This window comes from Trichomonas vaginalis, chromosome I (assembly GCF_026262505.1).
Source record: "Trichomonas vaginalis G3 chromosome I, whole genome shotgun sequence".
In the NCBI taxonomy this organism is placed as follows: domain Eukaryota; phylum Parabasalia; order Trichomonadida; family Trichomonadidae; genus Trichomonas; species Trichomonas vaginalis.
In genome coordinates, this window is record NC_067203.1 from 961,052 (window position 1) to 988,511 (window position 27,460).

General features: G+C 35.3%; 11 protein-coding genes, 1 non-coding gene and 2 pseudogenes across 14 annotated transcripts, besides 2 other annotated features; 9 read left to right on the forward strand and 5 right to left on the reverse strand.

Moving 5' to 3' along the window:
* Positions 1-179: 179 nt before the first annotated feature.
* On the reverse strand, positions 180-3,053 carry TVAGG3_0905640 (regulation of response to stimulus; the record flags this gene model as incomplete). The annotated part of the gene is made up of 1 exon (XM_001321436.1): positions 296-2,806. One exon carries the CDS (start codon positions 2,804-2,806, stop codon positions 296-298), a length of 2,511 nt encoding a protein of 836 aa, XP_001321471.1.
* A 673-nt stretch (positions 3,054-3,726) lies between these two features.
* TVAGG3_0905650 (UDP-N-acetylglucosamine diphosphorylase protein) lies at positions 3,727-5,562 on the forward strand (the record flags this gene model as incomplete). Its single annotated transcript, XM_001321437.2, has 1 exon — positions 3,770-5,515. One exon carries the CDS (start codon positions 3,770-3,772, stop codon positions 5,513-5,515), a length of 1,746 nt encoding a protein of 581 aa, XP_001321472.1.
* Positions 5,563-6,893: 1,331 nt separating this feature from the next.
* Positions 6,894-7,016: a mobile genetic element.
* Positions 7,017-7,924: 908 nt separating this feature from the next.
* TVAGG3_0905670 (protein ubiquitination) lies at positions 7,925-9,202 on the forward strand (the record flags this gene model as incomplete). Its single annotated transcript, XM_001321438.1, has 1 exon — positions 7,925-9,202. One exon carries the CDS (start codon positions 7,925-7,927, stop codon positions 9,200-9,202), a length of 1,278 nt encoding a protein of 425 aa, XP_001321473.1.
* A 532-nt stretch (positions 9,203-9,734) lies between these two features.
* TVAGG3_0905680 (endonuclease I family) lies at positions 9,735-10,817 on the forward strand (the record flags this gene model as incomplete). The annotated part of the gene is made up of 1 exon (XM_001321439.1): positions 9,909-10,484. The coding sequence occupies one exon, from the start codon at positions 9,909-9,911 to the stop codon at positions 10,482-10,484; it is 576 nt and encodes a 191-aa protein (XP_001321474.1).
* Positions 10,818-10,941: 124 nt separating this feature from the next.
* Positions 10,942-11,682, forward strand: TVAGG3_0905690 (annotated as a pseudogene). The gene has a single exon: positions 10,974-11,636. A coding segment is annotated over exon 1 (663 nt).
* A 157-nt stretch (positions 11,683-11,839) lies between these two features.
* On the reverse strand, positions 11,840-12,935 carry TVAGG3_0905700 (STKc TTBK domain-containing protein; the record flags this gene model as incomplete). Its single annotated transcript, XM_001321440.1, has 1 exon — positions 11,852-12,904. The coding sequence occupies one exon, from the start codon at positions 12,902-12,904 to the stop codon at positions 11,852-11,854; it is 1,053 nt and encodes a 350-aa protein (XP_001321475.1).
* A 320-nt stretch (positions 12,936-13,255) lies between these two features.
* On the forward strand, positions 13,256-13,328 carry TVAGG3_0905710. The gene has a single exon. It is a non-coding gene; the product is annotated as a tRNA-Ile (tRNA).
* Positions 13,329-13,533: 205 nt separating this feature from the next.
* TVAGG3_0905720 (uncharacterized protein) lies at positions 13,534-15,272 on the reverse strand (the record flags this gene model as incomplete). The annotated part of the gene is made up of 1 exon (XM_001321441.2): positions 13,534-15,243. One exon carries the CDS (start codon positions 15,241-15,243, stop codon positions 13,534-13,536), a length of 1,710 nt encoding a protein of 569 aa, XP_001321476.1.
* Positions 15,273-15,973: 701 nt separating this feature from the next.
* On the forward strand, positions 15,974-17,748 carry TVAGG3_0905730 (EF1 alpha-like protein eukaryotic release factor 3, GTPase subunit; the record flags this gene model as incomplete). Its single annotated transcript, XM_001321442.2, has 1 exon — positions 16,029-17,696. One exon carries the CDS (start codon positions 16,029-16,031, stop codon positions 17,694-17,696), a length of 1,668 nt encoding a protein of 555 aa, XP_001321477.1.
* A 521-nt stretch (positions 17,749-18,269) lies between these two features.
* Positions 18,270-18,878, forward strand: TVAGG3_0905740 (uncharacterized protein; the record flags this gene model as incomplete). Its single annotated transcript, XM_001321443.1, has 1 exon — positions 18,270-18,878. One exon carries the CDS (start codon positions 18,270-18,272, stop codon positions 18,876-18,878), a length of 609 nt encoding a protein of 202 aa, XP_001321478.1.
* Positions 18,879-19,069: 191 nt separating this feature from the next.
* On the reverse strand, positions 19,070-19,750 carry TVAGG3_0905750 (RNA-binding domain, RBD family-containing protein; the record flags this gene model as incomplete). The annotated part of the gene is made up of 1 exon (XM_001321444.1): positions 19,121-19,726. One exon carries the CDS (start codon positions 19,724-19,726, stop codon positions 19,121-19,123), a length of 606 nt encoding a protein of 201 aa, XP_001321479.1.
* Positions 19,751-20,259: 509 nt separating this feature from the next.
* On the forward strand, positions 20,260-20,922 carry TVAGG3_0905760 (structural constituent of ribosome; the record flags this gene model as incomplete). The annotated part of the gene is made up of 1 exon (XM_001321445.2): positions 20,421-20,825. The coding sequence occupies one exon, from the start codon at positions 20,421-20,423 to the stop codon at positions 20,823-20,825; it is 405 nt and encodes a 134-aa protein (XP_001321480.1).
* Positions 20,923-21,238: 316 nt separating this feature from the next.
* On the reverse strand, positions 21,239-21,913 carry TVAGG3_0905770 (uncharacterized protein; the record flags this gene model as incomplete). The annotated part of the gene is made up of 1 exon (XM_001321446.1): positions 21,239-21,913. One exon carries the CDS (start codon positions 21,911-21,913, stop codon positions 21,239-21,241), a length of 675 nt encoding a protein of 224 aa, XP_001321481.1.
* Positions 21,914-22,051: 138 nt separating this feature from the next.
* Positions 22,052-27,460: part of a mobile genetic element that runs on past the window's edge.
* TVAGG3_0905790 lies at positions 22,522-25,887 on the forward strand (annotated as a pseudogene). The gene has a single exon. A coding segment is annotated over exon 1 (3,366 nt).

Below are 27,460 nucleotides of genomic sequence, written 5' to 3' on the forward strand. Positions count from 1 at the left end.
TTTAAATGATGTAATTATAATTTCTCCATGTTGACCTTGCGCAATTGCAAAATGTGAAATATTTCTTAATTTTTGAGTGATTTTCTCACATATTCGTTAAAAACATTGTTAAAAATCTTTTCCTAGGATTGCAATTTTATGTTCTGTTTCATATGATGTTTTGGTATCTTCTGTATTATGAAAAACTGAGAACATTTTAAAAAGTAATAAAAATAAAATCTTGTCATTTTTGCAAATGCAAGATAAATTAATTGTGTTATAAGATGCGGAAAAAATTATTATATAAAATGTTTATTTAAAAAAGACCAAGTGATGTGCTTGCACAAATAGCGATGACAGCCAATGGAGAAAAATATATCCGGTTTTCTGGTTTCTTGCATGTGATGAAGTGGCATTCAAGGATCGCGTTTTTATTCAAATAACAGTTTTCGTAAAGATTATTGATAAATGACTCTGTTTTGTTCTCGACATCAACACCACATGTAAGTTTGATGCAATCGGCAAATGCATTTGTTTCGACTTCGATGACTGACAGAGGAATGTTGATGTGTGTCAGTGAAATACACCCTGAGAATGCATAGCGACGAATGTATTGAACGGAGTCATCTGGTATAAGAATGTTCATGAGATTCTTGCATTCAAGGAATGCACCTGCTGCAATCTCTCTGATGGTGGTTAGAATTGAGAAGAATTTGCACGAAGATGCAGGAGGGAAGACGACAAGGACAGTCTTATTCTTGTTGAAGAGAGCGTGATTCTCAACTGTGAAATATGCGCTGTTGTTGCAGATGATTGTTTCCAGAGATTTACAACCTTCAAATACAGCAAAACCAATTGTTTGTAGAGAACAATCATCTTCAATGATGAATGTTTTAAGATTGATGCAGTTCTGTAATGTATAATTTGATATCGTATGAGTGTCGTGTGGAACAGTGAAAGTCGAAAAGTTAGTCCATTGAAAGGCTTTATCTTGTATTTCTTTGATTGATGAAGGCAGAATTAAGTTAATAAGCTTAGTTGCTCCGCTGAATGTGTTTGGTTTAATTACTGTTAATGGAGGTTCTCCTAAAAATGTAATATTCTCAATTGACAATTTCGAAAATGCAGAAGGTTCCATAGTTGTTATTGTATCGGGGATTACGAGAGACTCGAGGGATGTACAACCATAAAAACAATATTGACCAATACATGTTATGTTTTTAAATTCTACAGTTTTCAATTTAGTGCAACCTTCAAAAGAAGATTGCCCTAACATTGTAGGGGCTGATCCCTCAAATATAATTCTTTCTACTGATGTAGCTCCAGCAAACGATAACCGAAATGTTTTTGAAATATTCTTAAAACGAAGTTCAACTAGGCTGGTGCACCCCTGAAATGATGCTATATCTGCGATATTTAGATTGTCAGGAAATTGAAATCTTTTCAGAGAATAACAAAATCTGAATGCATATACACCGATATGAGTAACTGATTTTGGACATATAAATTCTTCAAGTCTATTACATCCATCGAATAATGCATAGGCAACACTAAGTAAACTTGAATTTGATGGAAAGTTAATTGCTTTTAGTTTCCCGAGTCCCGAAAATATTGATTCGGAAAATGATTTTACTGTTGATGGAATGTCGTAACTTTCAAGGCTACTGAAACGTGAAAAAACTTTCGTTTTGTTAGCATCGTATAGAAGTTTCTGAGAATCAAAAGAGAACTGTGCACCTTCTTCGAATTCAAGATTGACATCTTGATCGAAGCAATTTCCACCAATATTTTTAACACTTTTTGGAATCCTTATTGTTTTTAAGTTGGGACATTTAGCAAATGCTTCTTCTCTAAGAGATATGATATTATCAGGTAAAGTAATATTTGAGATGTTGGTACCATAAAAACATCCAGGAGGTAGTGAACTAATTCCTCTTCCAATAATAACATTAGTTAGATATTTGCAATTTGAAAATGCTCCACCAACAATAGTTTTTATTGTGTCTGGAATTGTGAGATTAACAAGATGTGAACCGTAAAATCCTCTTAAGCCAATAGTTCTCAGTTTTGAATTAAATGTTATACTTGTAATACTTGAACCGCAAAAAAAGTTATATGGAATAGTTGTAATATTTTCTGGAATAGTGAATGAAGTCATGTTATCTTTGAATCGCAGTATAAATTCTGATTTATCTTTATTATATAATATACCATCTGAAGTTGAAAGATATTGACTATCTGGATCAACAATGATATTTATGTTTCCTGAAAATGCATTCTCAGCAATACTTGACACATATTTTGGAATGAATATATTTGTTAATGCCGTACCGATAAGTGCAACGCTATCAATACTAACTAGCTGTGATTCTGGTTCGATATTTAAAGTATGTAGATGTCCACACCAGGCAAGACAATATCCTCTGAAATGTTTCACTGAATTTGGAACACTCAGAGCAGAAAACGGACAACTTTGGAAAATTAACCCCGATAACTCACTTAGACTTGGAGGAAGGATAACTTCAGTTAGTATACGACAGTTAGTAAATGCTTTTTCTCCAATATATGTTAGAAATTGACAGTTGGTGAAATTAATCGAAGAAAGTTTTATGCAACCTTCGAATGCACTGAATCCAATAGTTTTGAGCATAGATCCTTCTGGAAATATGATGGATTCAAGAGTGTCTCGACTGCCTGCAAATGCATATATTCCTGTTGACCCGTCTCCATGGATGATCTCGCATTGCTGTCGTAGCACAACATTAACACTGTGATCTGTTGTATAGAGTACGCGATAATTATCAAGATAATTTTCTCCTACTACCATTCTTTAATTTGCATGAGTACATGGAAATATCAAAACTAGTGTAATAGTAAATTGGAAATTTTGTGGCTGGATGAATTAAATTTTAAATTCAGAATAATTTTAATGGATATCAATGATTCACTAATTTTCGTGATTGCTTATAACAAAGCCTTCTGGTCGAAGCTATACTGATAAAGTTTCTACATATTTTGTAAAACTATCAATCTCCATCAAGAATTACAAAATATTGCAAAAATTGAAAACCGTTTCAACTATTCAATTTTATATATGAACTTGAAAACACTTTTTCTCCAAAATTGTTAGACAAAATCTTCTCAAAGTTTAATATGCTTATATATTTTCTAAATACTATATAAATATATAAATAAAATTGTCTAATCATCAATGTATTTTTTTCATATAAAATATCAAAAATTAAAATATATAATCTGATGAACAGATCTCTTATTTTCTTCATGTATGTCCCATATATTTCAACAATTGGAAAATAAACATTTTTTTTAAAATGAATATTTTACAGACCTAAAACTCATTCTAATTGCTTAAAAGTCATATATATATTAGATCTAAGAGTATACTTCATTATACTAAAAGAAATAATCTATATTTCAGGTATTGAACGACTTTGTCTATTAGACATTTATCAATGATTTTTTTTTGATTTGCCAAAATAACGTACAAACATCGGTGATACCTTTGGTACTTTCAAAATGGTCAAATTTTTACTGTACTATACCCTTAACCAAGTTAAGATCATTTTATCTATTCCCATCATCATGTTATCCAATTTTTTATAAACTTTGCCATTTGATATCCCCACGGATTGAACTTTCTTTCATTTTCCAACATTGTTCTATATAATATTAATTATACAGTAACTGTCATTTCCACGATCATCTACCAATTTTTTTTCCTTTGAATTCACTTTTAGGTATGAAGTTTGTTGTAACATCTACCAACTCTATGAAGGTCGAAGCTGTCAAGGCTGCCCTTACAAAAGTACTCGAAGGACAAGTCGAATTTACAGTTGTTGGAGCTAAAGCCGAATCAAAAGTATCCGAACAACCAATGACAGCCGAAGAGACAAGATGTGGTGCTTGCAACCGCATTGAAACATGCGAGGAGAAGGGCGACTACTATGTTTCCATCGAATCAGGCGTCGACCGCGAATTTGATAACTTATATTCCTTCACATTTGCTGCAATTGCAAATGCTGGCAAGACAAGATTCGGATTTGGTACATCATCCAAGTTCCCAGTCCCAGATAAGATTGCTCGTCAAATCATTGCTGGCAATGTACTTGGATCGGTTGTTCACAACGACGACGGACTTATCTCTGCTCTTACAGGTGGTCTCAAGACACGCGCCGAGCTTATCAGCGAAGCCGTTCTTGCCGCCATCATCCCATTCCATGTCTTCAAGACTGAAATGCCAAAGGACGTCCCAGAGGAATGCGTCAAGTACGCCAACGATGCCGATGTTACACAACTCGACAGAAACGCCCTCGCTGATGAACTCCGCGAGCTCGATTTCAAGCCAGTTACAAACTTCTTCAAGAAACCAGAAGGCACACTCGAAGTCACCGAAGTTATCCATCCAGGCGACAACGCTGAAGACATCTACGCCAACGGTGTTGAAGCAATCCGCCACGGAGAAGTCGCCGTCATCATTATGTGCGGTGGCCAAGGTTCCCGCCTCGGCTCTCCAATTCCAAAGGGCATGGTTCAGCTTGACATCCCATCCAAGTCATCTCTCTTGGAAATCCAGCTTCGCCGTGTCAAGAAATTGAACAGTTTATTCGCTCGCTACAACCAATCATCGAAAGGCATCCCCGTCTACATTCTTACATCCGAGGAGACACACTCCGCCCTCGCCGCCTATCTCATGGCCAACAGAAACTTCGGAGTCCCATATGTCAGACTCTTCCAGCAGCAGTTGTTGCCTGCCAGACATCCAGACGGACGTGTTGCCATGCGTAACAAGCACAAAGTACTCGCTGCTCCAAACGGAAACGGCTCAATTTACGAAGCGATGGAGACATCCGGAGTTCTTGCAGATATGGAACGCTTAGGTGTCAAGTACATCGAATGCCATCCAATTGATAACGTTCTTGCTCGTCCAGCCGATCCATTCTTCATCGGACAGATGATGTACGAAGAATCCGACTGCGCAATGAAAGTTCTCAAGAAGGTATCCCCATCAGAGAGAATCGGAACAGTCGCAAAGATAAACGGAAAAGATATCATCATCGAATACTCCGAAATTCCACTTGAAGAGTCTGCAAAGCACATGTACGGCAGTATCGCTATCCACGGATTTACACTCGACCTTCTCAAGAAGGCTGCAAAGGCAGATCTTCCATTCCATATCGCAAAGAAGATGGAAAACACAGTTGGAGGCAAGGAAGAAGTCCACAAGTTCGAGAGATTCATTTTCGATGTCCTTGATATCGCTCAGCACCCAATCTTCGTCGAAGTCAAGAGAGAGGAAGAATTCGCTCCAGTCAAGAACGCTCCAGGTTCACCAACAGACTCCCCAGAAACAGCAAAGGCTTTGTTACTCGCTGAACACAGAAGATGGGCTGAAGCCGCTGGAATCAAGTTCGAAGGCGAAGGCGAATTCGAAATCAGACCAGAGACATCTTACGCTGGAGAAGGAATCTTGGAGAGCTACCCAGACATGACATTCAAGCTCCCATTCATTCTCTAAATTTAGTCAATTTTTTTAATTTTTTTTAAAACTAACTTTTAAACAGTAAAATGTCTTATTTCATTGGAATGTAAATACATATAAGTTTATTTGACATATCGAAACAAAAAAATTAAAAAAGATATTTTGACTATTTAATTTTATTGTATGGAAATACTTTTGATTTATAATACCTTCTTTTATTTGTTAGATTGCCTAAAAAGAAACAACATGGACTTATTCTAGGTTTTGGAATTTGAATTGTGCTGAAGTTAAAAGTATTTCCTTGACAAAGTTCGGTTGAATATAAGTATAGAGAAATATTTATTTCGCATGGCGTGTTTGACTTTAAATCAAAATCCCCATACAATGAATTATTAGAATCAATTAAACAGTTAGATATAATACAAGAAACATTCGAATCAACAAGAAATAGCAAGTTTTCACCTTGATTTTTATCTGCAAAGTAACAATTTTCAAAACTATTTTTTCCTTTTTTGAGACCAATTATTATCCCGTGATTTTCAGGATGAACTAATGCGTTGTTTGCAAATATTAAGCTATGATAATTCAATTCCTTAACTTCTGAATACAGTATGCATGATTCAGCTTTATTATGGCTTATAAGAGAATTTTTTATAGATCCTGATACATCTGAAATATATAATGCAGCAAAAATTTGAGCGTAATTGTTTGTAATATTATTATTAATAAATGATAATTGACCATTAAATATTTCTATTCCCCAGGGACCTTGCACCTCACCACGGTTATTGTAAAGAACTGAGATTTCTGAATAAAAGTTTAAACCACTTTCTGATTGATCACGGATCAAACAAAAAGCAGCATTGTTGTATGCATTTGATCCATAACTGCATGTTCTTTGTAAAGAACTTTGGTAACCAATGATTGAAATAGAGCCTGATTGATCATTTGATGAGCTTGAAGAATTAATAAATGTGCATAAATAAATTAAAGTATTGGAAAATGAATTTATATTAATTACACCGCAATCACCTAAATCGCAAAATATTACATTCTTTGCATAGAAATTATTATTTTTTACATTATATTTCTTGTTTTCAGTTTGACATTCTGGCTCTTCAGTAGGATAAAGATCTCCCCATTCACCAAAATACAATTTGACACCAAATAGATAGCACTTAAATAAAACTATGCTTGAAGGAGCTCAAAGTTTTTATTAACAAAAAAATTGACAGAATTCAATTAATTTTGATCATAATTTCAAATACTTTTGTGCTATTAATTTTTCAGCTGTAACCAGGAAACCATCAAAGAATCTATTCCAACCATGCTCTATTACTCCATAGCACACAAAAAAATTGATAACCCATGATTTTAAGGGTATATATTCATTGTAGAGAGGAGCAATTAATTCTTAAGGGTGCACTTACCACTTTCTGACACTCTCTCAAAAAGAGATATACGAGTGTGAAGATTCATAGAAAATAAAACCTTAAACAGGAAATTTGAGAGGGTGTCAGAAAGTGGTAAGTGCACCCTTAAGATAATACAATTTAAAATCCGGACTCTTGAGGCTACTATAAAGCTGCTATGTTACTTTTCCGATAGAACTTCAAATTTGAAAGGAATTTACGAGTGCGCAGAATAGAAAAAAGTCGACGAAAATCCATAATCTTTGTCACTTTTTCATATGGGGATATTATTCAAACTTCTATTTCCTTCATATATAGAACATATTTAAGTAGCACCAAATGGATGTATAAAGTATTCAATTTCATATGCAATACACATACAATACATATTTATGGGAAATTAAGGTGTTTTGTTTCGAATGAGGATATCTCAAAATGAGACATATAAAAATTCTAGTATCTCATATACATCATCATTGTATTCCTCATATAGAATCTAATAGATATCATTTTGGCTGATGATTTTTCGGCTTTAAATATGCGACTATTTTTTTTTGAAAATTTTGAACAATGAATTTTACGATAATTTTTATGAAATTTTTTTCAGTTCACAAATTCAAATCATCATGAGTGAGAGTGACTTTAATATTTCAGAACTTTTTGAATTAACGAAAGAATACAGTGATACTTTCAGAGCATTCTACAGGCTTCACACTTTCGACGAAGAAGAAATTGACAAATTTTACAAAGATATCAAAAGCAAACTAATCGAAACAAAAATAATTTCTCCATCAAGATTGGTCAATTCTATTTCATATGCAATAAAATACAACAATCGTTACTTGATGTCATACTTTCGGATTTTCGAAAAATTATATGAAGATTACATCCAAAAAATGTTGATTCTGAAAATTTTTGTCATGGATTTGATAAGCTTATTTACGACAAATATAAAATTTCATATTTGAAAAAACCCGAATATGATAATTGTTCCATAGAATTCCTCAACGAAAACACAATTTACAGATCAATAATGGAAGATGACATTAAATCATTTATAGGTTTCACAGAAAGAAGTGGATTTGATGAAAAACAAGTAATTCAAAATGATTTCTTTCCTTCTGAGTTTCAAAAGAATAGTTTGATTAAATTATGTTGTTATTATGGTTCTGTAAACTGCTTTAAGTTTTTGATCACTAAATTTAAACCAAAAATCACAACAACATGTCTTAGATATTCATTTTTAGGAGGAAATCAAGAAATAGTAATGGAATGTCTTAAATATAAAACACCAGATAAGTTTAGCATGAATTATGCAATTGTTTCACACAACAATGACTTTGTCAGTTTTTTGCTCACACAATACGACATACCATGTTATACATATCTTTGTCACTTATACAATAATATTGATGCAGCCTTGATATATTATGATATTAAAAGAATTTTCAAAGAAAATTTGACTTGGATTTGCAAATTTAAAATACCATCTCTTTGCAAATATTTCATTTTGCATGGCGCAGATATTTATCTTGAAGATTATAAAGACAATCCAGCAACTTATTATATAGTAGAGTATGGATGGAAAGAAATATTAGAACTTCTTATTTCACGTGGATTAGATATCAATAAAGCAAAATCTCTTTTTGTTGCTGCAGAATTTAATTGGAAAGAAATAGTTGAAATTCTCCTAGCAAACGGTGCGGATGTAAATTCAAATGATTATTATTATAATAAGACACCCCTTCTTATTGCTGTACAGTATAATTCTAAGAAAGTGATTGATATTCTTTATTCACATGGTGCTGATATCAATGTATATGATAGTCAAGGAAGAGGTGTTCTTTATTATGTAGCAAGAACTAATAATGTTGAGAAAGCAGAATTCTTCATGTCACATGGCCTAGATCTAAATAAAGATACTTCAAATTTGACCGAGCATCTTAATGGTGCAGTGAAATACAATAACAGAGAAATGGTGGAATTTCTTATTTCACGCGGTGCAAATGTAAATCCTGCAGATAGAGAGAATGAAGGACCTCTTCATTATGCAATAGAGGATGACAACGCCAGCATCGCAGAACTTCTTATTTCCCATGGAACTGATTTAAATGCAAATTTTTGTTGCAGCAGAACATATCACAAAAATCAATTTAAATCAGCGTGCAAAAAAGCCTATGAAGTTACAAAACTTCTTATTTCACACGGTTCTGACATTCATAAAATCAATTATTATAGTGGAACCCTTCTTCACACTGCTGCAAGAAATGGTGACGAAAAATTGCTGAATATCTTATTTCTCTTGGATTAGATGTCAATGCAAAAGATCAAGATGGACAAACTGCTCTTCATGCATCAGCATATGAAAAATTCAGTGATGTGCCACAATTACTTATATCACATGGCATTGATATTGAAGCGAAGGATAATTCAGGCAAAACAGCACTACATATTGCAAAAGAACATGTCTTAATTAATGGAAAAGTTTTAATTGAATTACTTGAATCCCATGGATCTCATGTTGATGACAGTGAAATAGAAGTAATTGAACCACCTATGATATTAGATTCCCCTGGCAACATGTTTGATTTTTAAATTACAAATTCAATAATTTAACAAATAAAAAATAATTCAAAAATACACAAATATATTTTTTTAATAAATATTTGTTCATTATATACTTAATTCCATATGAGTTAAATATTTTTGGCTGAATTTGTTACTTTTTGCGCCAAGCGTGCTATGTATAGCAGAATCTTAAGATAATGCTATTTAATATAAAATTCGGATTCAGAAATATTTTCTTATGAATGAAAGAAATTTACGGGTGTGCAGAATAGAACAAAGTCGATGCAAATTCCCAAAATCTTTGTCACTTTTTCACTATGTGGTTGTTTTTTGAACTTCTATTTTCTTCAAATAGTATTCGTCCTAAAGTTGGAGAAACAGTAAAAGAACGTCTTCGAAGACTTTATTATGATCACAAAGAATATTCATATCGTGATAGTCATTTTATTATGTATTTAGATGCAGATTGCAATAATGGAGATATCCGAATGGTATATTCTTCTCAACCATTTAAATTCCCATGTGGTGGATCTGAGCTACCATCACAAGTTATTACAAATACAGAACATATTGTTCCACGTGCTTTCTTCTCGAGCCAGCTTCCAATGCTTTCAGATGTACACCACTTATATTCTGCACCTGCTAAAGCAAATAATGTCCGCGGCAATCTTCCTTTTGCTGAATTTCCTTATTCAGAATGCAAGACATGGTGTGATTATTTATCATGTGACATAACAGTACCATCAAATCCAGACCTTTATTCATGCATTAATAAAGGAAAAACTGGATGGATGCCTCGTGTTGAAGATCGTGGAATGATTTCAAGATCAATATTCTATTTTATGACGATATACGATATGGTTGACATATCTAAAGTTGGAGATATCAAACTCCTCAAGCAATGGAATAGAAAATATCCACCTTCTGAATTTGAGAAGCTCAGGAACGATAAACTCAACAAAACTCAGGGTAATCGTAATCCTTATCTCGATGATTATACTCTCGTTGATCAAGCCTTCCCATAAATCTTTTTAGGTTGTAATATTTGAAATTTATTTTATATTTTTAATGGGTAATCGACCTCCAGTTGATTAAATTCAATTCTACTCCTCAATATGTGTTTTATATTTGCGGCCCATATCATAATGAAGAATTTCATAGTTTTATATATACAAATTAAAATGATTAACTGCTATTTGCAGGCACTTTCTTTTTATTCTTTGCAATTGAGTATAAATCCGCCAGACCATGTCATAGCAAAAAGTGCATCATCCAAATTCTCAATTCAAATTTCAATACAAAATTTTCCACTTAACCGTTATAAATAAATCATAAATTATCGTGAAACATTAAATTAAGTAATATTTCAATTTACATGAAAAACTGAATACAATTTTTTTCATACAAATTTTTAGAAATATGTGTATAACATAATTTCACTTATAATATATTCAAAAATTGCTTTGAAATTGAATGGTTCACAAAAATTTCAGAGATTAAAAATTAAATTATCCATGGATGATGAAGTAGACAATGGGTTCCTTGTTCATATTTTTGCAGGCTCTCATAGTCCATGCGAGATCTCTGTGCTCAGAAAGATATGCATGAAAAACGGTCTCACTCAATGGGATTTAATGACTGGATATCTCCCTTAGAGACAACGTGCATCACTTAGGACTACAATATGCAGACTTCTGAAGAAACAAGCTATTTCAGAATATGATAATATACGTGCAGATCCGATTGCAATCCAAAAGGATAATGAAAAATTAATCAATAATCCTCAGAAATTGAGAGAATCTGGCTACATATTGAAGGGAGGTTTGCTAGTTAGCACAAAATGGGATAAATCGAGTTCAGAATGGGAGCAAGTCAGAAAAGAAAATACACAAAAATATGAAATATCAAAGGAAGAGGCAGAAAAAATTAATATCCCATGTGTTATATCATCTGATTATATGCGTCAACAATGCTTTCGAAGAAGACAATCGTTACTCCTATATCGAGCTGCATTAATTGCCGAAATTGCTCGTCTCGAGGGACGTGAACCGAGAAATTTGGATGTTGATGAACTACAAATTAGATCAGGATGCGATGTTGTTATTCCAAAAGCTACAACAACCCATGAATCTGATCCAACAATTAATGACATATTTTATGAGCCAGAATATGATTAGATAATTTTTAATACCTTTGTTTTTATGAAAAATTAAAGAACACTTCACGTGGTTACTTATTATTTTTGCATTTTTAATTTCCAACGAAATCAAAGCAAATACAAAGAAAATAACATAATTCAGTTATATCACAAGCATATATATTAATCATATAAGAAGATATGAAAAAATTACCTAATATTTTTGTATTTATAAAACAAACACTATTAAACAATTTAAATCCTACAGTCGCAACATTCTTCGTCCTTATCTGGAAGGAGTGGCCGGGAATCTAATCTCGATCTCGTTCTACGAGTGGAACTTTTGTATTCTGCGCCTTTGCTTGTTCCTTCTGAGGTATAACTCGATTCGTATGCTTTCTTCTGCTCAGCGTTGAACTCGTCATGGCCATCCATCTGCAAAATTTGGGGATGCCAGTCCCATTCGTCTGATTGATGGACATTATTCTGTTCACATGCTTCCCTGAGGAGGTCATGCATGTATGCGTAGTTCGGGGCGTCTGTAAATCCTAAACTTTGGATATGATCCCAAATTAAAGTAAGTTGATGGGCAATTTGATCGGATAAATTAGATATTGATATGCGCCTTTTCATGTGAAGAATTTCTGCCCTGTTCTCAAGCTTCTTCCAGGGTAAAGGTCCAGCCATTACATCAATGACGAGGTAAAACCACGAAATTAGATCATCACGACGGGACAAATCCTGGTGCATATGCGCATTAGGCGAAGCGTATACAGCTGTGCCTCTGAAACCTGGATGAGCGCGAGCTGGTAAATGTCTTTCTGTTTTTCTGTCAACATAAACACGAGATAGGCCAAAATCTATGATGGCAATAGGATATTCCCTTGACCTGCGAAGAAGAATGTTTGATGGTTTAACATCTCTGTGGATAAAACCTTTTTTATGCATTGATTCAAGTCCACAAAGAATACTATTAGCAACACGCAAACCAGTAGACATAGATAATCTTCCTGATGGCAATCTTTTGACAACTGTCGAAAGAGAGGGTCCTAATAATTCCATTACAAGCCAAGAATACGTAGAAGTTCTGCCAAATATCCTAAATTTCGGAAAATATGGACAAGGACTCAATCGCTTGAGTACACTTGCCTCGAGCTCTAAAATATTTCGCCGATTGCTTAATGGCTCTACTTTTAATGCGAAAATCTTATTATCACCGGCATTTCGCACTGCATAAATTTCACCGAATGCTCCGGCACCAATCTTCGGACCAACTGTGTATGTTTCGATTGTAGTGCCAGTGAGCATATTTTTCGCAAAATTTTGAAACGATAATTTTGTAAACTTTGAAAACACGATGATAATGAATAGAAAATGAACCGCTAATGTATTCATATTTTAACAACACTAAGCTAGATAAGTATTGAAGGTCTAAATGATTATCTTCTTTAGTTAATATTTACAGTTCACGGTTGAATGAAATTGAAATTTCAAAAATAATGATATAATTTCATTTTCAAACAGCATATAACCTTATGAGAATGAATGTAATGAAATCATTCCTACCTTTGGCTTATCAATTGATGTTGATCAATATTGAACACGACAAAAAGTTGAATAAATTTATTATGGATTTATAAATCAAAAACTTTTTGTTAAGGTTCCGTAGCTCAGGAGGTAGAGAGTAGTGTTGATCGCGCTAAGGTCTTGGGTTCGAGCCCCAGCGGAGCCATTTTTTTATTTTCGAAAATTCATTTTTGGAATTTATGCTCAAAGAAATAGAGTTTGAACATTATGATCATGAGACATATCATACAAATCATTATTATAGATATTATTGTCGAATAGAATCAAAATTTTTATTTATTCTAAAAATCACAATCTAAAAGACTTTTGGATTACAAATAAAACCCTTTTGAGCAATATGTCTAAGTCATTCACTGACCGAGACGTACAAGGATTGAATCACAGAATCCATTCTTTCCTTGCTTAGCAATGAGTTTCTTAACTCTTGATTCATCAAATTGAATGTTGTTTCTTCTGAAGATGTTGCAAAGCTCTTCTGCATTTCTTGCTCTTCCTGCAATTAATTCGAAGTCTCTTCCGTTGAACTGTGCTGCGATATCTTCAATTGTCTGGTCGTCTTCTGTCATCTTTCTTGTTGATGGAGTGAATGAAGATTTCGGACGTGCTTGTGCGCTCTTCTGGCCCATTGTTGTGCCATCACCCATCATCTTGACGAAGCCTGTAAGAGAGAGTTCACCACCGTATCTGCTGCAGATCTCTCTGACAACTTCAAGAGGTGGAGAATAATCACAATCACGCTGAAGACCCTTAAGAAGGTCTTCTGGAACAAGACGTGTATTGTATCCTCTCCATTTGTTGAATGCGGCTGAAGAATTGCCAATTCCTTCAGAAACTTTTGTGGATATCTTTGCAAGAACTTCATCAGCATCTCCAGAGGCAGCAGAATAAGAAGCACCATAACCACCTCCAATTGGCAATGATGCACGTTGTGGACTGGCTTGTATTGGAGCTGGATCTCCCCAAATGTTGGATTCTTCCATTGCTGCCTTTCTTTGGCGTGGTTGTGGAGCACCACCATCATCACCAAATGAAATTGATGACTGGTAAGCTGATTTCCTTGGAGCAGGGTTATCATTAAATGCATCTCTCTTTGGAGCTGTATCTCTAAGGGAAATGTTGTCGCCTTTATCGCGATAGCTTGATCTTGGCTCATCGAATCCACCTCCGTACGATGGTTTCGGAGCAGGAGCATCGTAGCCATAAGAAGGCTTTGATGCTGGAGCTCCGTATCCGCCGTATGATGAACCTGATCCTGCACCATATCCGGATCCACCTGTTGATGGAAGAGCAGAATCTGAGCAGATCTTTGAAGCGATTGTAAAGTATTGGATTAATCCGGAGTAAGATGGATCTCCTGCTTGTAAAATCTTGCTAAATCCTGGAAGAGATTCTGTAATTCCAAGTTTAGAGCAGATATCGAGGAATGCATTGCGAGAAACTTCACCTGTCATGAGAGAATCCTTTGACATGCAGCTGATGACAATATCTCTGAGGTTTTCGTGTATCAAATCATCTGCATTACCTCCAAGTGATGGTGGTGGAGCTTGGCCAAAGCGGTCATTTCCTCCAAATCTATCACCATCGAAATTGTCATTTCCGAAGCGATCACCGCCATAGTTATCGTTTCCGAAGCGATCACCACCAAAGCGGTCGCCGCCAAAACGATCACCACCGTATGATGGCTGATTGTAGTTATTTCCTCCTCCATAGGATGGAGTTTCGTAAGCGTCACGAGCCTGAGACATTCCTGAAGATTGTGGAGGTGCAGATCTTCCACGCTGGCTTGTAACAGGATTGAAATCGTCGACATCAGTTTGCATAAATTTAAGGAAGTCTGTAAATTTCATGTCTCCACTGATTCCAACAGAATCCCAGATGATATCCATATCACCATCATTGAACTGAACGTTGTACTTCTTGACTTTGTCGGTGAATTCTGGAAGGCTCATTGATCCGCCATAGCAGAATGCTGCCCATCTGTTCTTATTTGTGGCACCAAGACCTCTGATCTTATCCTGCACACGGAGAAGAAGATCTCTATAATACTGCTTGCCGGACATAAATTAATGACGTTCGTTTAGAATTTCAGATTTTGTTTGGTGAAATTTTCCAAACATAACCATGTTTAAATCTGCTTTTTAGTGATAGATTACATAAAATATTTATTTCCATTTCGTATGGCAAGGAGGTATCGTAATTATTTTGTAAAATCTTATCTTGAATTTTATCAACCTATGGAAAGTAATATATTTTCACATACACTTATATTAAAATTCATATATGTGAACTGTTTCAGCAATTAAGGTTTCATAAAACAGTTAATTTAAATTCATGAAATAATATTTATCTACAAATAGAAGTTTTGATAGGTTGATTTAATTAACTCATTCATGTAAAGTACATAATATCCTTCTAGCGTATTGTGAACTACTTTAATTTTGAGATATGCTTTCGATCTCTATTTAATAGTCAAAATGGAAGCTGATCATCATTAAAGCCATGAAATAAAAATATATTATAAACGATATCTTACTATTGTGATAAATTGTGTCTAATAAAATGAGCGAACACTGATATCCATTGAAAAGCATATGTATTTAGGTATATTTCATTTCCTTCTCTAGGAGACAAATACATGTTTAGATAGTGAGCTTGTTGATCCCTAGATTTTCAGAAATCACAAATAGAAATATCATGAAATACGATGAAAATAGGAATCAAATCATAATATCGAGAGAAAGATAAGTTGATGGATTCTGTCTCTGTCCCCAAATATCAGTCCTTTTCATCAACAAAATTTAAATTGAATGGGAAATTGCGGTTTGAAGAGGTCTCTCATTTTTTCATGTTGACTCCTCTCAAGATCGAAAAGCCGAAGACAGCAGGAGGCTTCACGCTCTCCCTTGGCAATGGTACAAAGATCGAGATCAAGCCAAAGGTCGAGACAAAGCCAGTCGTTTTAACAACATCAAAACCAGCCGAAAATAAACCACAAGAAGAACCAAAACCAGCTCCAAAACCAGAGCCAAAGCCAGAACCCAAGCCTGAGCCAAAGCCTGCTCCAAAACCAGAGCCGAAGCCAGAGCCAAAACCAGAGCCCAAGCCAGAACCAAAGCCAGAGCCAAAAGCTGAGCCAAAGCCAGAACCAAAGAAGGAAGAAGCAGAAGAGGAAGAAGATATCGAAGAAGAAGAAAAATTCGAAGGTGAAATTTTAGATGAAACAGCAAAGAAGCACTTCAACATTGTTTTCATCGGCCACGTCGATGCCGGTAAGTCTACACTTTGCGGTCACGTTCTTTACCAAGCAGGATGCGTTGACCAGAGAACAATTGAGCAATATCAAGCCGAATCTGCCAAGGAAGGCCGTGGCAGCTGGTACTTTTCCTGGGTTATGGATCTTTCCAAGGAAGAACGTTCCAAAGGCAAGACAGAAGAAGTCGGTGTCGCTCACTTCGAAACAGCTCAGAACAAATACACAATTCTCGATGCCCCAGGCCACAGATCATACGTTCCACAGATGATCGGTGGTGCTGTCCAGGCCGATGTCGCTGTCCTCGTTATCTCAGCCCGTAACGGTGAATTCGAAGCCGGATTTGAGAACGGTGGCCAAACATCAGAGCACCTTCTCATTGCCAGAACCGCTGGTGTCCGTGAGATCATCATCGTCGTCAACAAGATGGATGATCCAACAGTCAAATGGTCAAAGGAAAGATTCGACCAAATCGTCACAAAGTTCACACCGTTCATCGAACGCGAAATCGGTTTCAAGAAAGACCAATACACTTACATCCCAATCGCTGCTCTTACAGGTTTCAACCTCAAGCAGAGATCAAACGAGTGCCCATGGTACAATGGCCCGACACTTTTCGAAAAACTTGACAGCCTCAAACCGCCGGTCCGAAATGAGACTGATAGCTTCAGATTGCCCGTCATCGACCGCTATAAGACAAAGCACGTCATCGCATCCGGCAAGCTCGAAAAGGGTGTAATCAAGGAGGGAGACCAAGTTATTGTCATGCCTTCAAGAAAATTAGGTACAATCTCATCAATCTTCGTCGATGAGAACAAGATTCGTCGCGCTGTACCAGGTGATAACATCCGTGTCGCTTTAAGTGGCATTGATATGGCTGATATCAACTCTGGATCTGTTATCTGCCCAGTCAACGCTCCTTGCGATGTCGCTCAGAAGGTTATCGCTAAGATCAGAATCGTTCCTTCCGGCCCAGAACTTATTACAGCTGGTTACGAGGCTATGTGTCATATCCATACAGAAACAGTCCCAGTTTCAGTCGAAAAGCTGAGGACACTTCAGATCCCAGGCAGAGAGCTTGAAAAGAACCCAAGATTCATCAAGCGCGGTTGCTTGGCTGAGGTCATCCTCAAATTCGACCACCCAATCTGCGTAGAAGTCGCTAAGGACTTCCCACAACTCGGAAGATTCATCATCCGTAAGGAAGGCTTCACAACAATTGTCGGTTTAGTTGACAAGCTTCCAAAGGCCACTGGCAAGTAATTATTTTAGATTTTTTTCTTATTTTATATATAAAACTTTGAATGGACTTTATCTCACATTTTCAAGTTTACTTATTCTTATAAAATTTTCAAATTTATCAAATCATTTTGGTAATTTTTTAATGAAATTATTATATTTAATTCTATTTTGAGAACAAAGTGTGAATGGAAGAATTCTTCAACTGTAAAAGCTATTTCATGATTTAAATTTTTTTGATATTGTATAAAAATGTGAGTATGATAGGAATGATCATTGATATTAGATGTTGTTATATAGAGATACATCAATTAACTATGATAAAGTCTAGTTAGACTCAGTCAATCTATGAAAACATGTATTTAGAGTCATTTATCATAATATCTGAAATATTGTGATTACCGGATATAAACAGATCCACATGTTGAGCTTTATCCTATGGTTCCTCATGAGTTTTGGCTAGAATAGAACAATCAATATCTCTGAAATGTTGTGATTTCAATAAACAATCTACGACATAGACAGTATATTAGATCGTTGTAATTATGCTCAATATCTGAAAATATAAAAATATAAAACATGACGTTTATTGTCAAAATGAATTTTGATGCCCCTGTTTCTGAATTAATAGCAAAAATAGGGGAGATGCAAGCAGAAAAGATTCGTTTAGAAGGTGAGTACGAGTCAATGAAATTACAATTTGATCGAGATATAAAACAATATAAAGATAAAGTATTTTCAGCAAGAAAGAAATTAAAGGAAGTTCAATTCGAGGCCGATTTGTCCGAAACACAAATTGTATATAAAAAACCTATTCGGCAACATCAATTTAACGTATTTGATAGAGAAATTAAAATCGAAAATTCTAAAACAACAGCAGCTTTGCAAGCGGCTCAACAAGATTACGAATTAACATCGAAATCTCTTCAAGATGAAATAAAATCTCTATTAAATCAAGCAAAAAAGAAGAAGAAAACACTCGATACGTTAATTTCCAATATTGAAAACTTAAAGCAATCAAATAAATCATTAAAATCAGATATAAAGCAATTAAGAAGCGAACTTGATCGCGTTCAAGCGGATTCTCACCAAAAAACAGATCAAATTTCTAAATATCATGAGCAAAATAAGAAACTTACAGCAAGGGCAGAATCTATCGTTAATAAACGATACAAGCCAAAGAGTCAAACAGTTAAGATTCCTTGATATATCTGTATCTATATCTTATATATTTTGTTTTGTATTATAAACATGTTCTTTTAACTACAAATTCAATATATGAATATTTAACATGAATGAAATTATTTTGATAAAATATTTTTATTTTATTTCTGCTTCGAAAGCATTAAAATCATTCTAAGATGACAACTCTCAATAAATGTAATATAAATTCTCGTTTACATATAAATATTCTTTAATATAAGAAAGCAATCTAAATATATGCAATTTTAAGGTACAAGCATTGGTGCTAAGATGAACTGACCAATCTTAATTTGTGGGTTGTTCTCAATAAAGAGAATTGCGTGTCTAAGTCGATCGAATTTGATAAAAGCGACTGGTTTGAGCTTATCTGAGTCTCTTTCTCTTGGAATGTTAACCTTATCGAAGTAGTTGCAGCCGCAATCGTAGAGGAGATCCATAACATCGTTTTTATCGAATGGCTCTGGAAGACCATCGAGCTTGACTGTGAACTTATCGTCTGATCTGCCAAATGGTGAGTATTCGATGTCGTCTTCATTGGATGCACGGTTAGCCTGGTAAACGCCTTTGCTTGCAAGATGTATTTTGACCTTCTTGGTCCACTTTTCTGAGCTGAATTCTCTTTCAACAAGATCGTCGATTGTAACGTTTTCGTCTTTAGAAGAGTTGTTGGTTAAAACCAAGTGAAGCTTTGCATGCTGTGGTTGTTTCATTGGATTTACATCTTCAGTGAAATCTGGTGAACGAAGGTGCTCGAGAATGACTTTAGGAACATTTGCAATGTATTTATCGCCTTGTTTGTCAACTACATATGGAGCAAGAAACTTTGGTGAAAGTCCAAGTTCTTCAGCCATAAATTTTTTGAAAATTTTTTTTGTCTCTCGCATGACCACAACTAAAGCATATTAATAAAATTGATTCTATAACATTCAATTAATGATAATCCGAAGAAATAAGGCAAAATCTAACATTTAGAACCCTGATTTGACTTATTGATACAGATATCCATTATTTTTCCGTGTGTACCGTCAAATAGGCATAATATTTGAATCACTAACGGAATATATTTTAGAAATTCGAGAATGCTACTCTATATGAATTATCTATCAAAAACATAGCAATATATACTATTTCTTTTATATTTATGTCGTAACTCCAAATATAGAATAATATTTTTCTGTTACATTATATTAGCAATCAAACCTATAAGGCCAAATGTCATATTAGTGAGAGTTATGAATATTCTCATGAATTCAAGGTGTACTGACTTTTATTACGAAAAATAATTTCTAATTTACCTGAATTCTAAGCTTAAACTAACTCGTTTCTAAAGTATATATTTTGAAATTATATGTGACATTAATATTATGCCATATAATTGGATTTTAAAATCCAATAAAAATCCATTATGCTAATTCCAATATTTTGATGAGTAAATTGGGTTTACATTAATTTTTGCACACTAGTTCACATAAAATTACTTCCAACTATTGATGGCTAATTATCCCAAAAGTGACAAAAGCGGTTTGCCTTGGTTCGACCTTTCTAATGCAGGTTTTCGTTAGAACACTCGCTGGAAAGTTCCTCACACTTGAGGTTCCTTCTGGCCTTTCTCTCGAAGAGCTCAAGGCTTTCACAGGCCTCGAGCTTGCTGGTGCCGTTGCTGAGAACGCCGTCCTCGAAGAATTCGAAGTTGATGATGGTGGCAAGAAGAAGAAGAGGAAGAAAAAGAACTTCGTCTCCAAGAAGCGTGTCCCACACCAGCGCAAGAAAGAGAAGCTGAAAATCCTTAAGCTCTTCAAGATCGGAAAGGATGGCTCCGTCGAAGCCCAGCGCAAGGAGTGCCCACACTGCAAGGGCTGCTTCCTTGCTAAGCACAAGGATGGCCGCCAGTACTGCGGTAACTGCCACTACACAGTTGATAAGGAGGGCAAGCAGATCAAGTCTAACTAAAACCATTATAAAATTTTCTTAAGTAATCACTATTTTTTTTCTCTACTTTTTTCATTAATACTCCATAAGAATGTTTGATAATTTGATATCTTGATTTTCTCACGGAAACTTTGGAAAATGACAACATTCCCATTGAATCATGTCTCTTATCATTAGATATAATCCCATTTGTTTTAATGCTTCTTTAGAAAATTTATTAGAATTTCAAAAATAGTTTGTAAATCTGAGAAAATGCATTCAAACAAACAGTTAGAGAATTTTCTGTTAATAGCCATCACGATTTTTTTATATCTTGATCACTTCGTTAATTTTTCTTGAAAGTGAAGCATCACATTACCATTTTGTTATGGAATAGAAAAGAAGGGTTTATTGTCATCAATTTTAAAAATTCAAAATTAAAATTAACTATTTGTTTATTCAGCTAAAACCCTAGTGGTATTAATTAGAACTTCTTTTCCTTTTTCGTCGACTTCAACATATTCATATTCAATATATTTCTTTCGATTAATAACACTATATCTATTGAACCTATCTCTATTTAATATTAGTTTATCAGTATTTTTCACAGCTGTTGGAACATTATGTTCCCACGAAGCAGGTGTCATTTCTGTTGTAAAAACTTTATATAATTGAAATATTCCTTCAGGATTCCTTGGATACATTAATGCTCCTGATCTAGAATATTCCTCTGGGAGTTTTGTTGGATTGATCATTTTGTATCCTGTTTTATTTATTGAAAATGGTGTGTAAAAAGAATAACTCATTGCAGATTCATCAAGAGAAATTACTGATTTTGGTAGTTTTAGAATAGGAATTCTTTCTGAATTAAGAGTCATTACGATCTCATCTGTATCAGGATCTCTTCTATATAAATAGTCATATTCAGAAAGTTGGAGACTGAGTTCATCAAAACTCTTCATACCTTCACTAACTTCATATATTTCTTCTTGAAGGCCAAAAACACAAACAACTGTCATAGAACTCTTGATATATAGTTCGTGTGATGTAACACAGAATATTGGATGATCATCATGAACTATCAGTTTTAGATTTCTGCAGAATGCGAACGAAGATCCATTCACAAACATTATTTTATTTGTTATTTCGAATGTTTCTAACTTTGTTGACGCGAAAGCAAAACCAGGAATTTTTGTCAATTGATTTCCAATATTTATATTTTTAAGTGATTTACAATACGCGAAACTATGTTGACCTATATTATATAGAAAAAAAAAAAAAAAAAAAAAAAGGTAGTGGGGCCTCCAGGCACTTCGTGCCCTCTAGCCCCGAAGATGTTAGTATAAAATGAGTTTATATAAAATGAGGTTTTTTTGGGTAAGGGGGGTCTTCCAGGCACTTCGTGCCTTCTAGCCCCTAAAATTTTTGTAGAGAACTCAAAATAGTATAACTGTTGTCCGGACAAGTAAGGGTCTATCGTCGCTACAGGAAAAGTTACGGGCGTTCCAAGTAGACTGGACTTTGAGAGACTCTTTAGAAACTTTAGACGTTTTACATAACCATCCATGTTTTTACTTTACATCCGATAAAAGTGGTTTGGAAACCGTTATGAGATGGTTAGAGGACATACATGACTATGAGTTTAGATATGACAAGATAGAATATGAGAGAGGTCCTATAAACCGGAGAAAGTGTCATATAAACATCTGTCAAAAGCCGCTTTTTAACTTCACTTAAAATGCCACGTAAGCTACGTAAGAATATACGTAAGAGGAAGAGAGCATTGAAACATCCAATAGTAAGACTGACACCACAACAACAGTTGCAACAACAAATGCTGAATGACCCCACTATGTTGCAACAAATGTCAAGCAATCCTATGCTTTTAAACCGAGTCATTGGTGCACAGAGTGGAGGTTTAAGAGCGGCACTTTTAGCGAAAATGGCAGGCTATGGTGGAGCTGCAGACGGAACAGCCTATAACCCTCAAAGTCAAATGAATTTGAGTTCACTCAAAAATCAAATAACAGATGTCAAAAAGTCAAACATAGACATACAGAAGCAAATAAGTGAAAACGAAAAGAAACTAGAATATGACAGACACACAAAGAAACTCAATGAGTTAAACGTAGAGAAAAAGAAGAAAGAAGAACAACTGAAAGAACTAAGTACAGAGGAATATGCGAAAAAAGTGTCAGAAAAAGCAGCAGAAGTAGCAAAAATGGAACAAGATGTCATAAATTTGAAAAACCATACTACTCAATAAAAGTACTGAAAGATGAAGAGATAAAACAAAAAGCCCTGAAGACATATATGGATAGCGATGAGTATAAAAAGAAGTTGAAGCAAATGTAAAGGCAGAAAAACTTTTACAGTTGCAAAACCAAACCGTACAGTATGAAAACTTAGCACAAGAAAGTAAAAATAACGACGCAGCCATGCAAAAGGCAATGAAAAGTGCAGAATATATAAAAGCTAACAATGACTGGTTAGATGCCCAAGCCAACGCTAAAGCAGCCCAACTCATAGGGTCAATAAGGACAAAAATACAAGCGGATGAAGACAGTTCAAATGAAGCTTTAACAAATGCTGACTTTAAGAACGCCTTCGAAGCTCTTCATAGTAAGGTGAAACTAGTGAACGACTTCTCATCTGGAAAGAAACTGAAGTCTGAAGGTTTCGACAAAGAGTTAAGAGAAGTAGCACAAAATATGACGAAAATAACAGATGCAGCAACGAGACAGGCAGTTCAAAGTGCCTATGACGCCGTTAGAGCAACTGTTGTGAAAAGTCAAGAAAAAGAGTTACAACAGACCAAAACAGACCTAGTAAATGCTTTCTTAAGAACGAAAAGTCAGGTAGGACATTATACTGCAGATGGAACATATGTGCCAGCTGGTGGAACTTATATACCAGCTGGTGGAACTTATATACTAGCCAGTGGAACTTATATACCACCAAACCCTCCAAGAGAAGCACCTGCACCAGGACTACCTAAAACATTTACATCGTCACATGGACACAGACGCAGGCATGCACCAAAACCAACACAACAACCAACAGTTCAAAATCCAGCACAACAACCAACAGTTCAAAACCCTGCACAACAACCACCTCCACAACCAGCACAGCAACCAACAGTTCAAAACCCTGCACAACAACCAACACAACAACCAACAGTTCAAAACCCTGCACAACAACAACCACAAACAGAGCAAGGACATAAAAGAAGTAGAGAACAAGGAAACCAAGAATTCTTAAAAATGCTGAAGGAAGAGTATGGTTACCCAGATACTCTTGACTTTAGTGACAGATATAAAGAAGCTATTAGAAAGTTCAAGGAAGGAAATACTGACCCGAACCTATTTAGCTTTATGGTTCAGCACCAAATGGGATATAATTTCAAACCTGGAAAATACAAGCTCGCTAAGGGATATGATTTAATAGCATATCATCCAAATGACATGGATGAATTTACTCCGAGATATTTGGTGTCAGAGCTAAATAACAATTCAACTCTCTTCATGAAACGCGTAAAAAATAGAGACGGAACGAAAGAAGAAAGGTTTATGAGTCCGGATGACTTAGATAGGGAACTTGTTAAAAACGGTCTCGGAATATATGAAATGCCACCAGATGAGGTACAAGAAACTCCACAGGAAGAAGTTCAGATACAACCAGACATGGAAGAAATAGTTCAGCAACAACAGCTAGAAGAGCCTGAAGGAAACGAACAAATCGCTCCTTTGGAAACTAACTTCACAGAACTAGATGAAGATTTGGAACAGCCGAAAAATCTTGACCCTCAACAAGTGTATGCGGAGAATATGGAATCTTTCCAAGAGTCTAAAAAAAATTCGGCTGACATAGTAGAAGAATATCGAAAAATGTTTGCCGACATACAAAAGACTCCAACACTCGATGAAAATATTCAGCATAGAATGGAAGTACTGAAAGAAAATGTAAGCAAATACAACAACCCTTTTTACTTACGAGCATTTAACGTCAATCTTGGATGAACTCGGTGAAAATAAAAGGTTAAATTTCAGAAAACATATAGAAAATGAAACATTGTTTAAAGTTATTCAGAACCTAACAAGATGGAAACAAACCTACTTTTGTTTTGCAGACTATGGAACTACAATGAGATGGGTCATAAAGCTAACCGATAGGTGTGTTCATAAACTTACAACCAACAATTCCAAGAATTGTAGACGCAATGGAATGAATGGTGAACCAGATATAGCTGGTATTTTAAGCGCGCTTTAATGCATTGAAAGATATGAAAGATGCAGATATTTTGGACCAGTATGAAATGAACATGGCTGATGGAAATATAACAACCTGACGTTCTAGAACATTTATCTCAAGAACTACACAGAACCATAAAGATGGTATATTTGGTGAAGAGTTTAGAAAGAAGTTGGGACAGAGAAGGAAGAGAACCTATTGTACATGACCTTGCAAACGAAAGTTTACAAAATGTCATAAAAACTTACTTTGCAGGCGATGAATCGAGAAGGGATGAATATTTTGAAAATCAAATGGACAGTACAAATGAAATGTTAGTATTGAAAAACATGTTCTTGACAAAAAAACCAACTACAGAAATAAATGACGCAAGACTGAAAGATTGGGTAAAAGCTTTCCATTCACAAAGGATATTGTTGGTAAATGGAAAGAAAACAGAATGGCTACAAAAACATATATTTGGAAACGAGCTTATTCCATATGGACAGGCATGTTTGAAGAGCTTGAACCGGAAACTCAGGAAAGAGTCATGCAAACAATCGCGAAGACTCAAATACAAACTATGCCAAACTCTTCTAGGTATAGGTTACCTGAGATGGGCGACCAGAGCCCAAAGGCAAAAAGGACATGGGAAATTTGCAACATACTAGATGAACATGAGGCAAAGATGCAAACAACTTGAAGCAGAGGGCAAGTTACCAAAAGCGACACCAAAGAAGAAGAGAGAGTTGAGAAAGTAGTGAAGAAGTAACTTCATCTAGTGAAGTAGTGCAATGAAGGAAAAAGAAGAGTTAAACACTCAGTCAGGAAGAAAGTAAAGCTTGGTCCGAGTGGGTTCTATTATGACATATAAATCCAACTATTCTATATTTTTACACATATGAAATGTACGCCGCTCAGAATATACGCCAACAGTTTTGGATGCTATGAATGGAAATGTTTCCGAATGGTATAACGAATGCGACAATGCCATTAGAAGGTCAGAAATAGTTCCTGGAACTTACGAATATACAACTGCTGTTTCTTATGGAAACGTAGTTGAGTTTGGAGAAGGTTTTCAACAACAGTAGATATTGCTTGCGACAGGTTTCATATTATTTTATTGACAACTCTTTTTATACGTGGAACAAGACATTGAAATAAAACCTTCTGCCAAGTTGTCTGACAAGAAAGGTTGCAATGGAATTTTCTATGTCGGATACCAATATGCTCCAGAAGTTTTCATGGGATATAAGATATATTCTAACTCTGACTTAGTTCAAACAGTAACATGGGCAAACTATGAATGGTTCGCTTTGAGAAACTCAGTACACACAAGCTAGAGAAAAACAGACCAGTATGCAACTATTGAGAAAATAAGAAGACTTGACCCTAACGTTCCAGGAGTTTATGTTAACCTTTCTGGACAAACTGCAGCAGCAGTAACCAAAGTAAAATGAAACTTAGAGTTCCTTTGTCATCTTTCCTCATCTTCAGGTTTTTAAGATACTTGCCAAACTGGGCAGGTAAGATTTCTATCGAACTTACTCCAAGCAAAAATAACTTAGTCATTGCACCAACACAAGACCCATTCACTCTTACAGACGTAAAGGGGCGAATCAACGTCATTCGCGCGAATTTTGCAAAGACAAAGTTGACTTAGACTTTGGTTTCTCAAACCTCAACACTGAAGTAAACTATTATTTCAATGCTGCTGACTGCTTGGGACCAGTTAAGTTCACATGCGAAAAATTTGAATGCAAGAGAATAGAAAGCAGACTTGCAGTCTATATGTTGGACCCAGATATTTCAAATGCTTTAGCTGCCAAATATATTGCAGTTCCACTTATGTTCCTATACACCAAATATCTGTCAAAGACTTTGCAGGTGAAGTTGGAAACCAAAGTGCTGACCCAGGTGCAAGAACAGATATTGCCTTAACAACTGCAATGAAACATGCAGATACTATGTTTGTACTGTTCAGACGAACTATAAATGACTATTCTTGTTTCTACACACCCCGGTATTAAATATCATATAAACATAGATGGCAAATATTATCCAAGAGAAGAATATTCTACAGTTGAGGATATGAGGTCATACAACTTGACATTAGATGCTATGAACTTTAACAACAACTTCACAACAACCATTAACCCTGAAATGCAAAGTTCTATTATGCCATATGTGAAAGTATGGACTCATACAGGAGGTCAAAACTCAATATACAAATGGAGACCGTTCAAACTTTTGGCTTGGCATTCCATTTGCTGACTCAGAAGACTTTATGGGTGGTATTTCAACTGTTGGTACAGTTCAAATACAATATACTGGTGACAGACGGTCCAGATGAATTGAAAGCAAAGAAGTTTACAAAACCAAAGCACTTTTCACGGAAGATGCTCTTTTGAAGATTCGTTCGATGAAACCTGCTGGGGCTCCTCAGA